Raw genomic sequence first — 17492 nt, forward strand, 5'->3', positions numbered from 1 at the left:
AGTTTTTTTTTATGGTTGTTAAAGCTCTCCTTACCTTTTTCAACTTGGCTTTTAACACCAGCAGCATATAAAGCTAAACTTTGCTAAACTTCGTTGAACGAGACGAATTGGCATGTCCAGCCACCGGATATAGACGTACCCAGACACTGTAGTCACTGAGTAAGGATTTTTTTGGTATTTACCCCAATCTCGAACATTGAAAATTCTCAGCCTTTGGCTTGGATCGATTTTACCTTTGTTATAGTCAATTTAAAACAGGTTTATCTTATAATAGGGTTTCATGCAGCGGTTACCAGTTTCTAGGAAGGAAGGCTAACTAAAATGACAATGAGCTCATCATCAACAGTGTTATGATAACTCCGAACAGCAGATGGTTTTATGAGCAGTTTTTTTTCCATTTCACAAATTCCTTCGTAGATTTACCTTTGCCTGCCAAGGAACAATTTTTTTCTCTATAACTTGGTGTTTCCACAACCAACTTCAAACCCAGACCATGCGCCTACGGTTGCCGCATGACAGTTTATTTCACATAAAGGCTGTTAACCTTTTCTTTGCCACCCAAATCTATTTAATCTTCGAGTATAAGAATGCTACCTTGTAACTGTTTTCCGTGATTTTAATAAAAGAGCAACTAAAAATCTTCACAAAAATCAATTCGATCGATAAATTTAATTTACTTTGCTATAGCGGGATTCAAAGTGTAAATCATAAATGGCATGGAGCACTTAAAATAACGGCAAATGTATTTAAAAAATAGGCGAAAATAATTTTTCAAATTTTCGCTACTATTACAATCATCTACGTGTGGCCCTCTGGCTTTCATGTTTATTATTATCGATTTATTTTTAGAAAATCATAATTTTATTAAATTTCACATCTGCGTTGTCGTTGAAGCGTTTTTCTAGTATTTGAGCTTTTATTTCATTTGCACGACTGCATTCGACGCTGGCCGAGCCCAAAGGGAGCAAAGTAAAGTTAAAGTGAACACCTTGTGTTATGCGAATGAATGTTTAGCGAGGTTTAGCGGAGTGCGCCGGGCAATATGAGAATTTAAAATTAGCACAAGGAATTTGCTGTTGTCGTTGTCAAAGTTTGAGTCTTTATACGTACGTACATATGTGTGTGTATGTACTTGTAAATTTACGCCAGCAGGGCAAAGCGTTTGTACGTGTAGTGAAATGGGGTCAATTTGGCAGGCATTAAAATTTCGTCTGTCGGCGAAGACACTTACAAATGTCAGATGAGGGAATCAGCAAAATAGTCTTAGCAATTATCAGCTAGCGTTCAGATGGAAATTATTACAACAAGTTACATTTGGAAAATGTTTTCAAATTGGTAATAAATTTTGCTCAATCGATTAGGTAAATAGTACTTACATGTATGTCTGTATAGAAAGAAAAATTACGATTGTGTTTCTGTTAGAAGCCATTGACATAAAGTACAGGACGTTTTGATTTGTCAATTGGAATAGAAAGGTGGACATGTAGCCCTTGAAAGACTTTTGAAGCGCAAATTTTTGTCATAGAAATCTGTTGTAAAAAGTTTTATTCGATTTCTGATGAAAATATTGTTGACAATGTTCTATAGGAGGATTTCACGGGTACCATTTTTGTGGAACGCTTTCTACGTTACCGGAACGACCCGGGTTTGTATTCGGCCAAGCATTGACACTCCAGCAGCATTGCCCGTACATGTATGTAGAGATACAGCTTCCATTTTTGTGGGTCAATTTGACCAATTTTTAAGAAAGGTTTAAAAAGTCATTTTAAATGAAGGATTTAACGACTATGTAAAATGTTCTGTGTCAGAAAATTTCACTGTGGGTAACCGAAGACTCAAAAGTGGCCAATATACGCGTTTACTCGTAATTGACAGAACTTGTTATATATGTATACATATATATAAAAGACAGTGGGGCGAGCTTACACCTCCGTTGTCATTCTAAAGTAAATAACAAAAATTTAAGCATTATTCACATTTTAAGCGTTTTTATTTAAAAAATATTATTTTCGGAATTTAAAATTGGATAGCCCTGTATTTTCAAATATAGGCACACATATTTTATCATCTGCATATAACTGCATATGTGATTATTTCCTTATTTATTATTACCTCTATTACAAGAAAATGGTTGTAGGTAAATGGCAACAACGGTAAGATGACTATGAGATAGCAGGTGCCTATAGGATTTAATCCGTTGCGTATGACAGTATAAATAAAAACACGTATACCAATAAAAATCATTTACAAACACACCAATGCCCAAGATATATCAAAAGAAACAAAATAACATTGTACAGCGAGATAAATATTTAGATCTTGATAAAATTTACAACCACATATGACAGTCAGTATAAAATTTTGCTGAACAGAATGACTAACTTTTGCTGAAAGTGGATAGTCAAAATATTTCATAGAATACAGGTATGAATGCGCAAGCGGAAGAGGTCTTTAATTAATATGAACCTTATCGGCTTAGTTATATAGTACATACATACAGACATAAACACATAACTTAAACTGCAAACACCTTTCTAGGACTAGCGTTCAAGTTGTGACGAAAATTTAAATAAATTACACTGTTCAATCGTAGGTTTGGAACAGAAAAGCCACCATATGATTCTGAAAGTGAGTTGGCTATTTTTGTAGAGCAAAGTTATAACCCAGCACGTCTAGTATGTAGGTCTAAGGGTGCGAATTTCGGTCACAGACATTTAGTTAATTTTATAAATTTATTGCCAATAAAAAATGTTGTAACGAAAGAAAATTAAGAAATTTGTCACGCATAATTCAATACAAATTTCGTTTTTTTTTCTTTAAATGGGCATTTTAGTGAATTTTTATATCCAAAGATAGCGTAGCGAGAGAGAATTTTGATGGCTGAAAGGAGAGGAAAACCAAAAATAATCGCAATCGCGGACAATGCGAGCAGATGTTAAAAAAAGTAAAGCTAAATAAAACTGAGTGAACTATTGAGCTAATTAAAAAAAAAGATTATTTTACAAAATTATAAACATTAAATTTTAATTAGAACAGGATACAAAAATGTCAGAAAGAAAGACTTGAAACTCCGAAACTAAATAACACACAAAAAAATGCTAAATCAAGTTACGAAAATGGTAATCTGGCCATACTAGTGCTAATACGACGTCACTCAATGTCAAATTTGCTGAGAGCAAAGTAACGGTACCACGATAGGAGCCATCTCTTTATTCTTTCCATCACGATTGCCGCTTATACCTTACTTGGGTGTTTGGCCGAGCTCTTCTCCTATTTGTGTTGAGAGTCTTGTTGTTGTTCCACCAATGGAGGTAGGTACCTACAGTTTTAAGCTGACTCCGAACGGAATATATTTTTTTATGAGGAGCTTTTTCATGGCAGAAATGCACTCGGAGGTTTGTCATTACCTGCCGCTATCAGAAGAAAATATGTTTTTTTTGGCGTTTCATGCACGGGCACTACCGAATGGTAGTCACGCACCAAACATTCGGCCACGGCATCCGCATGTCACTGTCCTTTGCATGTAATGAAAATACTTAATACTTACATATATACATAACACAACAAAAATACTTACTTGAGCTCAAGTAAAAAGTATATACTTGGATAATTATTTAAAGAGGAATAGGATATTTAAACTGTTTTTTTTTTGTATCAATATAGTATCGTAAGAATATTGTGTATTTGAGCGTCCGTAGTTTCAGGCCGAGTGACTTACCTGTTTGGCTTTAAAGCATTTTTTTGAAATTTCGTGTTTTTTGTAAGCCTGTGTCGGTCTAATGGAGGAATCATTTGAAATTTTGTATAGTAGGTATTTCTTCACATAATTCATCAGATAGCCGTGGGAACTTTTCTATTTTTTTTTAATAATTATTAATTTTACAATAACAAATAAGTTACTATATTTTTAGCGAAAATATATTTTTTATACGAAAAATTTAGAAGATCAAAAAATTTTTTTCAAGGATACTGCTCCTTTAGCAAAAGCATTTTGACTTTTTGTTTCGGATTAGTCTATTGCGAGTCATGATATCTCCGCGCCTCTGATGATTCACTGTCATTCGGCAATTTTCAATATTTTGCCATGGAAATTGAGGAAAATATTGTATGAATATTATATTATATGAAAACTGGTCAAATAAACTAACACTATATGACACTACTTTCAGAATCACGAAATAGATAACTCTATTATTGGGCCGCGGGCGCCGTAGCCGAATGGGCTGGTGCGTCACTACCATTCGGAATTCACAGAGAGAACGTAGGTTCGATTCTCGGTGAAACACCAAAATTAAGAAACCACTTTTTCTGATAGCGGTCGCCCCTCGGCAGCAATGGCAAACCTCCGAGTGTATTTCTGCCATGAAAAAGCTCCTCATAAAAATACTGCCGTTCGGAATCGGCTTGAAACTGTAGGTCCCTCCATTTGTGGAACAACATCAAGGCGCACACCACAAATAGGAGGGTGAGCTCGCCCTAACACCCAAAAAGGGTGTACGCGCCAATTATATATATATATATATTGGACCGGGCGATTTGGCAATCGATAAATGCATAAAGAAATAAGAACTGGAAACTGTAAAAATTTTGATTTTAAATAAAAATACATCCAAAAATTGATTTGTTTGTACCAATATATCCCTGCATACATACATATGCATTTTCAGACCAATTTTTTTTAATATTTCAAGAGCCTTGAAAATTCTGACTAACCCAAACATGCTTATTAAAAATCAAACTATTGAGTCTCGAAATTTATTTTACGTACGACCTATGATGTAGAAGAATTTTTTGCGCGTAACGACAAAAGGAATCTTAAGCTGCAATTAGTGGTGCCGTAGCCGTAACCATAACCATAGCAGCAGCATTACAGCATGCGTCGACTAGTCGCGCTATAACCAATTACAGCTAATTTTGAAGTAGAATTAATGACAAGATTTGCATTTTGTCATAAAAGCACCTATCATATAATCGTTAACAGTGATGCACATATGTTTCATCATAACAGTTGATTGCAATGGTTATGGTTATGGCTAAGGTACATCACCACTTATTACAGCTTTAATCTCGACGTTGCGGTATGGAAAAATCGTATTTCAAACAAGTCGCTCCGGTCTACTGTATATACATATAAGTATAAATGTAAGTACTAAGTCCGTCTAGCAGAGATAAAACTATTTTATGTGAAGTGAGAATAAAAAAAATTTAACTATTATATATTATAAATAACATATAAAATGTATACAAAATGTAGCGATTACTCACTCTACGTCCTTTGTGTAAATATGAATTTAATCGCTGTTTTATAAATACACACGCATATATTACATACATACATATGTATGCACATACTTATAGATATTAATGAGAAATTGTTGCTGGTTCTTTCGATAATAAGTAGGAAAGTATCCTGACTTTTTACAGCTGATTTTGACAACTGACAGCTCAGTTATGAGGTCTGTTCATGAAGCAATTAGTTTATAACAATAGATACAAATTATCATGTTTTGGTGTTCATGTACCCAAAAAACTTGCAATGACATTTCATTTTGAGGGGAAGTTACAAGTTTTAGTGGAAAAATTTTTACTTGTAAGAACTTGAGAGTGGGAAAAACAGATAATCGCAAAGTAAAAATAAACACGAATTTAAACTTTCGAATTGCAATTATTAATGGGATGTTCTTTTTCTCACAGCGATGGAACAAATTATTATGGACAAAACGAAATCATCCGAAGTTCGTTATTTTGGATTTTAATTGCTTTATTATTTTTTATTTAATACGAGGTAGCACAAGTGCAAAAAAAATTATTTTTGTTGTTACTGGTTTTGCGTTGAGGTATTTCTTTTGATATTTTTCTCTTTGAGAGAGAATTCTCGCAAATTAAATGATTGGCAAGTTGCTGGATAATTTTTACATTGACCATAGGATTTAACGATTTTTGACCAAAAATACATTTATATGTAAAATTTGCTAAGGACTAAGTTGTGGAAATGATTAGAACAGACGTCAGTGCTGAGGTCTACTACATGGCCGAAGCTCGGAAGTTATTATCCCTACTCGAAAGTTGGCTGGAAAATCTGTAACTTAAGGTCAGCGAATTAGGTTGTGAATTGCCAATATGCGCTTATTTATCATGTATAGTATATTTGTATGTACATTCATATAATGAAGTATCGATTCTGGTACACGCTTTGTATTACAACATTACCTATGAAAAACAGATTATGGAAAGTATTCTCTCAGGCATGAGAGTAATAACTTTACTTGAAAAAAATGCAAATGCTGTAGTATTAACTAAATTTTTATTAAAACTCATTATTACTCCCCTGCTATTATTTCCCTTAGCATGTCCCTTTTCTTACAGTTCTGAAGTTAGGATATGTGTAAAAACTATTTTTTTTTCCAGTTTTAGTTATTTATGGCCCCTCATTTAAAAACTTGAATAATAGCAAACTTTTTGCCTGTTTATCCGCTTTATTATTCGGTATTTTATTATTATTATTTCCATACTCCTCTAGGAGTTTAAGAATTAAACAAAAGTTTTCCAAACATTTCTATTTCTAGACATAAAACTCAGTTCATTGAACGATTTTCCTATTTCATTGCCAAATTCATCGCTATTTTAAGTCATTGCTATTTATTTTATTATGGCTTGAATTTAATATCAAATAAATAAGTGGAATACTATTTGATATGGTTTACTGAAACTGCTTTGGTTTCTGAGCCACAAGTGCCCCAAGATTAACAGTTAACTTAAAATGTACAGTAACGTCGCTTTCCTTTTGTTAACGTGACGATTTCTATAAAAAAACCTCATCTAGAATAATCGCAAATTAATACTACAAGTAAATGCTTGTATAGTTGTACTAGCCTCTAAGCAGATTGGGTAAAAACTAGCGTAGCGATTTTTTGTCTACGATTTATTATGTACATATATTAGATGTTTAGCGTTGACAGATTTTTTTTTTTCATGAAGTTATTTAGTTTGTTTGATAACCTGATAATTATTGAAAAATACCACAAATGATCAGATTCTGGAGTTGGCGTAAACTAAAAACTTGTAAAGTTTGGGAAATTGAGAGCACAAAGTAACAGTTGCCTTCACCGGAAGTTGTTAATTCCTGAATGTGCAATTAAAAAAGAGCTGATAAAAAGCAAAGCGATTACAAAACAACAAACTGATTTTAAAATACTTAGTAAAAAACAATTCATTCAATAGAGACTACGTGCAATACGTTAGTAGTAGAGGAATATCAAAATCGTAAAACCGGCAAAAAATCGTCTATTTTTCAAGTGGGGTTCTGCATGCGACTAAGGTAAATAAGACGAAAAGCAGCTGCTATCAAGGCAAGTTTTTGTATATTTTGCCTTTGCTTACTTCTTTTAAGTATTGGATATTTTGCCCCCTAGAGATCTATTTGAATATACTTATGTTTTGGAGTTTATTTATATTTGTTCGTCTATATATATATATATATTATATTTTCCAGAGACTCCTAGATGGAGCATAACGCCTCCCTTTGTTTTTTGTGGTTTCTGTAATCCTTTAATTTAAGATGAGTAGGGGATGGGCCTCCTGCATCCGAGCCTGGATCCGGGGCTGCCGGTCCTCCTCCAGGCGGGCATGGCGTAGGAATTTCCTCCTCGCTGGTGAAAGGTTATCCCGCCTTCACTCGGTCGTCAGAAGGCTTCATATATAATTTTTCTGGCGTCTTCGCACAGCATATGGATTTTAAGAGGAGCTATTTTCCAAAATAAATGCATCCGGTTATTAGGCATTGCCTGTTGAGAGGCCGTCACTGTTAGAATTAACTCAGCATGTGCTGTTAGTACGTCACGCGCAAACAAACTCGACTGTGGTGCCGCCAAATGTGTGTTTATACCTATGTATTTAAAAAAAGTTTAATTTTAAGAGAATTTTAAGTCAACTCTTCTGCGGGCGTCCTTACTATTTTTAATATTTTTCTCTCAACCTACATACTATACTTCTCATTAGGCAGTTGGTGATTTGGCGGTGCGATTCGGAATTATGTGTGTACATATAAAAATACATACGTGTGTATACCTAAGCATTTCCAACAACCCTAAAATTATTGCGAAATGCTATCATAACCACAGAAAATTTTAATTTTATATAATAAAATTATTTGTCCAAGAGTCCGATTGGCTAATCAAAAATTTACTTGTATTTGAAAGAAGGTTCGCATGTAGAAAATTACTCTCATAAAACTATGAATAAATATGCATGTAATTTCTTTCACACTAAATCCGCCCACTGACATTATCGCCTTTTATTCGGAAATTTAAAATGATGCACGCAAAGTGCAGTTTTTATTGCAGTTTTGATGCACGAATTGCGTCGGAGTTATTTTCTCATTGCACTTCACGTTATTTTGCACAGGTTTTGAAGTTTCGGACAGCGTCATTATAATGAGAAACAAAAGCAAAAATTACTGTTGGGACGTATGTACATATGTATTCGTATAAACTGACAGAGCGTAGTCAGCATAATTTGTCGACTTGCATTTTTAACAATTCAGCTGAGTGAAATATGAAGTAAAAAAGTAACAAAAATGAACGACATGAAATAAAAAAAGAGACAAACAAATTAAGTGCACAAATATTTTGCAAACTCATCGGAAACGGTATTTATTGCAATTTTCTTCCCCACCTTAATATCGTCCAATTGTTTCTTAATTTACGGTTACAGTTACTGATGCACATTTTGCCAGAGAGAGCGATATTCAAATGAACTCCTTTCGTTGAAACAGTAGCATTACTGCTTCGAGTATTCACTGAGCGTTTCACCACTTAATGCAGGGCTGGCTATTCGTCTAATGAAATATTTCGATAATATTACGCATACGAATACGAGTGTTGCGGTGATGGTAAATATTTTTTATTAATTACCGCAATTCATTTACTAAAAAAGTAAACAATGCCACTTGTTAAAAAATGTGTCAGTGATAAAAGTCGCGTTTTCTTGAGTGTTAAGTGATAAGATACAAGAGCGAGTGATTGAGGAAATAAGAATTGCAAGTACGTACATATACGAGTATACATACATTTAGTGAGTAATTAACTCAGATGACGTCCATGTATTGTATTAAAAATAATTTGGACATATGTATCTATATACCTTTCTGTAGAATTTATAAGAAAACACTTAAGAAAACTTAACATTTCTTTTTCTGTCAAAAAGCATTCAAATATGAGTTTTTAATTCACTAAGCTAACTATTAATTAATCATATGTGCAGATAAAGAAACCAATTAAATATAAGTTGAAATAGAATATTAAATTACTCTATGAAAGATACGAATTTATTAACAAAAAAAAGCTGAGTTCATATGACTCCGGAGGATTGCCAAGGGTGGTTACAATCATGAAAGTAACGTTGTTAGATTTGTAAAGTTAGAGGGAGACTATTGGATAGTGAAATTTTGTGTTAAGTTTGCTTGTTTGCATTGATTAATAAAAAAATCAAAAAATGTATGCAGGTTATTTGTTTCTAATTGTTATTTTTGGGTATTTCAAACGTGACGGCTAGATGCCGGTAGTGAATAATTCCTAGACGGTACCTTTTTCTTCGTCATCTTTAACATTTGTCAAGATAAACTAAAATTCCACAATTTATTCCTTAAATGTAGATAAAAAAACTGACACCTATATTCAACGAGACGAAATGATGACAAGTTAAAGAAAGTAGTACATAGTTTTAAATAAATTAAAAGAAAAATTTAATATTTCAAGGCAAATACATTGCTCTCATCTCTCTATCGGCGATCTCTCATCTCTCAGTTGAAAAGGTTTGTCACATCCCTCAATTGTGGCAAATAATTATAGATTAATACATATAATGTAACGGAAATTATTTCCAAAAGCTATAAACGCCAACAACAATAAGGAAGCAAAAAATAACTTAAACTAATCTTGGTAAACACTATCTCAGCATTGCTCTCAAATTTTCAACAATGATTTGAGGTATATTCTCCAGGCAATCCTTTTTTCCCACAAGTTTTATATAGCGTTAAGGTCTAGAGATTGTAGGGGCCAATCCATTACGTCCAATTTATTTCTCCCAAACTACTATTATACCCATTTTAGTGGAATTTCCCGACATGTATGTAGCAGCATTTTGGATTACATTATGTTTTTGTAAACATATTTATCGATTGTATTATTAATTTATCAATTGTATACATATTTATCAATTGTATTATTAATGTGATGAAGTGGTTCCATGGTAGCCGGTTCTACGTTACCAGAATGACTCGGATTTTTCCCGACCAAGGGCTGCGGCCCCAGTAACTAGCCCTGTCTAGTGAACCGTTTATAAAAACGTAGGTTCGAATATCGGCGAAACACCAAAATGAAGAAAAAACATTTTTCTAATAGCGGTCGTCCCTCGGCAGGCAATGGAAAAACCTCCGAGTGTATAGTTATGTAATTGCTTCTCTTTAACGACCCCAAGATATTGCCAACACCTCCACAATCGCCAGATTTAAACCCCATCAAGCCCCTAAGGGCGCTTCTGGAAAGAAATATAAAGAAAATCCAAATAACAAACAAAGAGGCTTGGAAAGATGTTATGTGGGAGAAGTGTTATATACCATAGTTCCAAATAAACAAAAAACTGGTTTTACAAACTTAAAAACTTTTTTCATGTGACTTGTTACATGTCAACTACCCAAAAAGAAGCGTAGACTTATGACAATAAGTGTATGCGTTTCACATACATACGTATGATGCATTCCACCTCCTTCAATTGGGCGTTCATGTGACTTCATCAAATTCAATTTAGTAAATTTTGAGATCAAGGTTCAGGTTATGTCAACTGTTGTTGTTATTTTTTTATCAATGGCTCGCTACAACAAATTCACTTTCAGTTAAAGGCACTTTTCCAGCTGAGTGCACTATTATTGTTATTATTGTTTTCGTTGATGACTCTTCGTGCCCATGCTCCTCACGTGTTCACATACAGATGCACATACTAATATGTAAATGCACTGTTGATGTTTCTCGCTGCTTACACCTGCCTAACAGCGACACCCCTACGTCATCAATGGAAACGTCGGCGCCTTAGAAAGTGAATGCTGTTTCTCATTTATTTATTTTCATTCATTCGTTTGTTTATTTGTCTATGTTGCCTTTGGTAGTTGACAAGTTGAGTGCTCTGTGCCATTTGACGAATTGTCGCATTGACATGTGTAATGGTTCTGTTAATTTGACTTCAATATACCGTTTGTTTGTTCTTTTGTTTCCATATACAATTAATGTATTATTTTTGTATTTGTTTATTCGCGATTAAATTGACATAATACGAGGAAGATTAACGCTTAATATTGTTGATCGCGTATTTCACGGTTTGTGTTTTTCTTTGTTTATTTATTGTTGTTTGTATTGCATTATAGTATATGAGTATAAATGTATTCGTTTGGCTCTGATCCGATTTGTGCGGTTGTGCAATAGTATTCGGCTGCTAGCTGTAATCGTCAACGGCGGCAATGATTCTGCGAATCAAACTTTGCGTGGCACTTGATACGCTTCATTGCACTTTGCCTACCCCACCTGTGCCGTTCCCGACTTAAATGGGCTACCCCTTTTCATAGGGTGAGCATGTCGACTGAATCCGGCGTTTGAATGTCACACATTGAACGACATGGCCATGGCTATTATTTATTTATACATAATACATATATATTTTTAAAGCTAAGTGAAAAAAATGTGACGAAATATGTATCATACATCACCTGTGATCTTGTGTTGCATTTCTAGTTATTTATTTTATTTTTTGTTTACATATATATTCTGTATTATTGCAATTAACAACACAATTTGTATTACATTATTATGTGTGCATGTAATTTTATCACACAGGTATGTACAAGCTAGTTTTCGCTTGGATTTCATTTCATTGAATTTTATAAATTTGAGATTTTATGCAAGAGTACACCAGTAAGTTCGGGCAAAAGCAAACGTATTTTGTTTTGCTGCTTCAAAAAATGTGAATAATGGCATTGAAATGGATGAGGTAAAGTCTTCAGCAAATCGAACTGTGTATATGTACTTGTATGTGTATGGCCAGCATTAAATCATTGTAGCATTTCCCATTAACCGTTTGAATCCAAAGTAGCGCGATCGCATTATTTAGATTTTATGGCGAGAAAGCCTAGTATATTTCGCACATTTGTAGTGTTTTACCAATTGTTGAGGTCGTGCGCTCAAGTTTACCGGAGCAAATACAATACATCAAACAGCTCCTTCAAATGTGATTATTACATTTTACAATAGGTATACTAAATACTAAATATAATAATGCAGTAATGCATTACAAAATAAAATTTTTTATTGGTATTGGTATTTCTAGACATAAAATAAAACAAGCGCGATCGCGCTACTTGGGTGTGTTCCTGCTAATTTATAGAAAGCACGGTTAGGCTGGTTGGGATTCTTCGACAGTGTATTTTCAAGCAGTGGGACTCCTCAAGCAGGTTTTTTGTTAGGAAGTAGTGTTAAAATTGATTTTGGAGTGATTCCCGATTTACTTTGTGGGGCTTTTATATATCACAAGCTTTTGTACGACTTGTCTGTACATGAAAGAAACTGGAATCATAAAATCCATCATTACGCTTTGAAGATTAGAGTAAGATTTTTGACCAAGGTCAGCCTACTCTAAAAACATAAAAAGTTCCATGCAGTGTTGCACGAAAGCCTAGGATAAAAAGTATATTATGAAATAACCCCTGTCGTACGCTTTTGTGCCATGTGACTTCCTAGAATTATAAGGTATCGTACAGAAATGTGCGACGTGTCACTCACTGTGTTCAGAGCGCTCGATCTTTGACATTAAATAAAATGAACAGTTTGAATGATACTTTACAATTTTTTTTTATGTGTGAACATATTTTAAAAATGTCTTTTAATAGGTTTCTTCATGTAAAAGTTATTCGATACTTCCCAGTAACTTTATGTCCGAGAATCCTCTCTCAAAGAGAAAAATATCAAAAGAAGTACATCAACGCAAAACCAGTAACAATTTGCAAGTTTTACGAACAGCTGATTAAATTGTGGGGGAAAAAAATCACTAAAGTTACTAATTTTTTCAATTCAGCTCTCTCGTATTAAATTAAAAAAATATATAAAAATAAAAACCAAATAACGAGCTTCAAAATCAGATAATTTCATTTTGTCCATAATAATTTGTTCCATTTCCTCATCACTGCCAGATGAAGAACATTCCATTAGCAAATTGCAATTCGCAAATTTCAATTCGTGTTTATTTTTACTTTGTAGAAATTTATCCAGTAAAAACCTGCAACTTTTTCTCAAAATGAAAAGACATTCTGCTTTCTCATTTTCCCCTACTTTGTAAGTTTTTTGGGTACATGAACACCAAAACGTGATAATTTGTATCAATTGTTACAAACTATTTGCTTTATGAACAGACCTTATTTCAATGGAGGCCAACCCAAAACATGACTTCCTTCCCCATTATAATAATATTGAATTTTAAGAATTTCAATAAATTTCATCGTAAAATATCAAGACTAATTAACCACTGTCAAGCTAACCGAGGCTACTATGGGAATGTTCCATAATTAATAGGAATGTTTGTTATTTCTATTACATACAGGCTTGAAATAAAATAATAATATAATTTTAGCTTATTTTGCTTCATTTATACGGGGTAGCTAGACATTTACAAAATAGGTCTAACCCTCGAGCAACGAGTGATCAAACAATTTTTTTTAATATGGAAGAAAATACGTAACGTCAGAAAAAAATTATAAAAAATCTACACGAATTTTAAGGTTCCTTAAAGTTGCACTAAAATTGAATGGACTATGAAACTCAAATCCAGAATTTGTTTTAAACTCTGACTAAAAAGTTTGAAGTTTCGATGAAAATTTGTTATTTTTTTAATTTTGTACCAAGTATGAAACTTTGAGTTACATGGTTTTTGTTGTAAAATAATTTATTTTTTTATGAAAAAAATGAAGAATTTAAAAATAAAAGTAAATAATTAGTCAAATCTTGGCAAAATATCGCTTTGTTGTTATTGTATATTTTGTAAATTTAAAAAATTCCAACAACAAAACATGCTTCAGAGCACACAAATCCATATGCATGTATTCCTAGATGTCTTTTGAACCTGTCCATTCAAGCTCGTTGAACTGAAAATGACTCCCGAGTCTTTGACCGATTCACCCGCATCAACATTCACCCCTCAATGGAATAATACCAATAAATGGCACAGACTGATTCAGTATGCAATTACATACATATTTACATATGTGCATACATACATGCATATGCATATCGTATGACACACAAATATTTAGAGATTCAGTAAATCATTGAAATTGCACGCGAAACAATGAATCATTATTGCATCATTTTTTTGGACACAATGCTCCTGCAGTGCTCCTGAGGTCTTTGTCCTAAGCAAGCAATCCTTTCGCTTTTAATTTACATACTTTTGGATGTACATAGACATATGTATTTGCACATATATTTGTTTTTGTTTTTACTTTTTCCGATGTACTTCATATAATTCCTGTTCTCTGCAACGGCTCTTTGCTCATTTCATCTGCCTGTCGTCGCTTCATCATTTCACTCTCGAGCAGTATGGACTTGCGTGCGGTTGCAGCAGTGTTGTTGGCTCTACTCACAATCAATGCCAAGATGATGATGCCATTCGGGTATGCTGGTGTCATGCAGGACGACCGCAAATGTCAATATTTAAGACCATCGCGCATGCTCAAAATTCGTTGCTTCGATATGAATCTGAAGGAAGTGCCACAGTACCTGAAATCATCGGTGGAGGTGAGTAGAAACGATAAGGTAGTGATAATTGAAAATCAAAAATCATGCAAATAATTATGTATATGAGTATGTATATATAATATGTGCCTTGGAAATATTGAGATGCTTGGATTAATTCAGCGCTAATTGACTTTTGAGTGCGACCTTAGCAGACGTCAGACGTAGCAAATAATATTTAATTTACTTGTTTCTGGAATGTAATTTTCCTTTCGCTGACCCGCCGTGCAACTGCAAGGGTTAATTTGTGTCAAATGACTTGATAAAATGTATTACTCACTCGCTGACGTTTATCCGATTTATATTGTTTTTTTTTTTTTTTTTGTAATGTTTTTCTTTCATGTGAACTTGCTCCCAACGCTGCCGCAAGTGAATTTTTGTACGCATGTATGCGTGCAGCGGCTTTTGTCTGCAGCAAAATGAGATTCAATTGACTTTAATTGAATGTACAAAAGACGTCGCGATAATTTCCTAAAAACTACATGCATACTTACACACGTGCATACAAGTTCGCACAAATGCTGATTAGCTTTGTGGGTATGTATATGAATGTGTATATGTGTACTTCCTGCAGGCATTGGTACTACTTCAGACTATACAATACGCGCATGTGAATGAAACTGAGTTGTGATTTTTACTCACTCGTTCATAAATACCCCACAGGAAATCTATTTTTTCTTATCAATATTTGAAACAAACTTCCTTTTTACCGGCTAATTGCAGATTTTGGATCTCGCTTTCAATCGCATTAAAAAACTCAAACAAAATTCATTCGAACGTTATACAAGCATTAAAATACTGGTGCTGTACGAGAATAAGATACAATCGGTAGAGGAAGGCACATTTTCGCCCCTAACATCACTGGAGGTAAGTAAATAGTTAAGTACAAAATAATGGAATTTCAGCAAACTACCAAGTTCAATTATTATTATTTTTATTTTTTTGGGGTTGAATTTTGTACTATTCTTCACAACTACTACAACAAAAAACCATAAAACTCAAAGCTCCAAACTTTGTGCAAATTCACAAAAGCTTCAAAAATTTAAAAAAGTGTTAATCAAAATTTTCAACTCTTAGTCACAGTCTTTAGAAAATTCAGTTTTGCAGCCCATTCAGATTTGGTATAAAAAGTGTAAGTTTGAAGTCGTTGAAAAATCGCGTGAATTACTTTTATTTTAAAAAGATATTGTGAAGAGTATTTACATATAAGTATTTACATGTTTGGAAGTATTTTATAGGGTGGACCAAGTAAAATTTGCTTTTAATAAAAAAAACTAATCAATATTTTTTTTATTGCTTTGCTATAAAAAAAACTAATCAATATTTTTTCAAACTTTTTTTTTATTTTGAAGATTGAACATTGTCATTTATGAATATGAATGACTGTCACGACTGGCTTTACAGTAGGCCATTCGATCAACCCAATTTTTAAGCACATTTTCGATTGTTTGGGCTCCAATTTCAGGAATGGCAACTTCGATTTCGTATTTTAAAGCATCAATCGTCTCTGGATGGTTCGCATAGCATTTGTCCTTAACGGCTCCCCACAAAAAATAGTCCAACGGCCTTAAATCACAGCTCCGAGGCGGCCAATTGATATCGGAATTTCGGCTGATTATTCGGTTTTCAAAAACGGTAGCCAAAAGTTCGAGTGTAACTTTGGCAGTGTGACAAGTTGCACCGTCCTGTCGAAACCAAATGTCGTCCATGTCATCCTCTTCAATTTTTGAAAACAACTCGTTGTGCGTATCACGGTAACGCTCGCCATTTACTGTAACCGCGGTTCCTCGCTCATTTTCGAAAAAAAATGGCCCGATGATGCCGCCAGACCAAAAACCGCACCAAACAGCGACTCGTTGTGGATGCATTTGCTCTCTACAGTAACGTGTGAATTTTCTGAGCCCCAAATCCGACAATTTTTCTTATTGACGTAGCCACCGATGTGAAAATGAGGTTCATCAGAAAAGAAGAAGAAGACTCACCACTTTGGAAATAGGTTTTCAATATTTCCCAATTTTGTTCAATTCCCACGTCCCATTTTGTAAATGTCAAACCTTTAAGTAAATTATGAAAACATTTGACATATCATTTGTGTTCCCATTCTCAAAAAAATAAGTGGTTCAAAAAGCAAAAGCTATATGGTCCACCCTGTATATGGAATAAAAAGTTCAAAACCTCAGCGAAAAAAAAATGATCAAAAATCAGAGCAATTTTTGAACCACATCAAACTCACACTTTGTTATTCTAATACTGAATGGGCTAATACCTGAATATCCCCTAAATACCTGTTATTCTAAATTATGATAAAATTCTAAATAAAAAGTTGAAAATTTTCGAAACAATTTGGTTGAATTACAAAGTTTGGAGCTTTGAGTTATATGCAATATACTTTAATAAAAACACAAAAAACTGAAATACAACAAAATAAAATTTTGCCTATCCTACTCGTATTATTTTCAACGCAGTTGTATGTGATATACAGACACACGAAAGCATGCAACTACATGCACTGCTAATTGCATGCAATGTTTATGCAGCATTTAATCGGTAATTAAGAGAAATTGACGTGATGATGCTTTTGTTTAACTAATTAGTAAATTTTCCAATATTTAAAATAATTATGTTAAGGGAAATATTCAAAATAAATTCCGCTGATAAGCGATA

At 33.7% G+C, this 17492-nt stretch overlaps 1 protein-coding gene across 5 annotated transcripts in view; it reads left to right on the forward strand.

Moving 5' to 3' along the window:
• LOC129245136 (leucine-rich repeat-containing protein 4B) overlaps positions 1-17492 on the forward strand; it is a 46363-nt gene that overhangs the window by 18827 nt on the left and 10044 nt on the right. For 2 of the 5 annotated variants that reach the window (XM_054883144.1, XM_054883143.1), the window contains 2 exons: positions 14633-14831; positions 15552-15695. In XM_054883144.1, the coding sequence (XP_054739119.1) occupies positions 14634-14831; positions 15552-15695 (342 nt within the window). In that variant the 5' untranslated portion in view covers position 14633. The other 3 variants (XM_054883145.1, XM_054883142.1, XM_054883146.1) reach the window with 3 other exon arrangements.

Source organism: Anastrepha obliqua, chromosome 4 (genome assembly GCF_027943255.1).
Source record: "Anastrepha obliqua isolate idAnaObli1 chromosome 4, idAnaObli1_1.0, whole genome shotgun sequence".
Classification (NCBI taxonomy): domain Eukaryota; kingdom Metazoa; phylum Arthropoda; class Insecta; order Diptera; family Tephritidae; genus Anastrepha; species Anastrepha obliqua.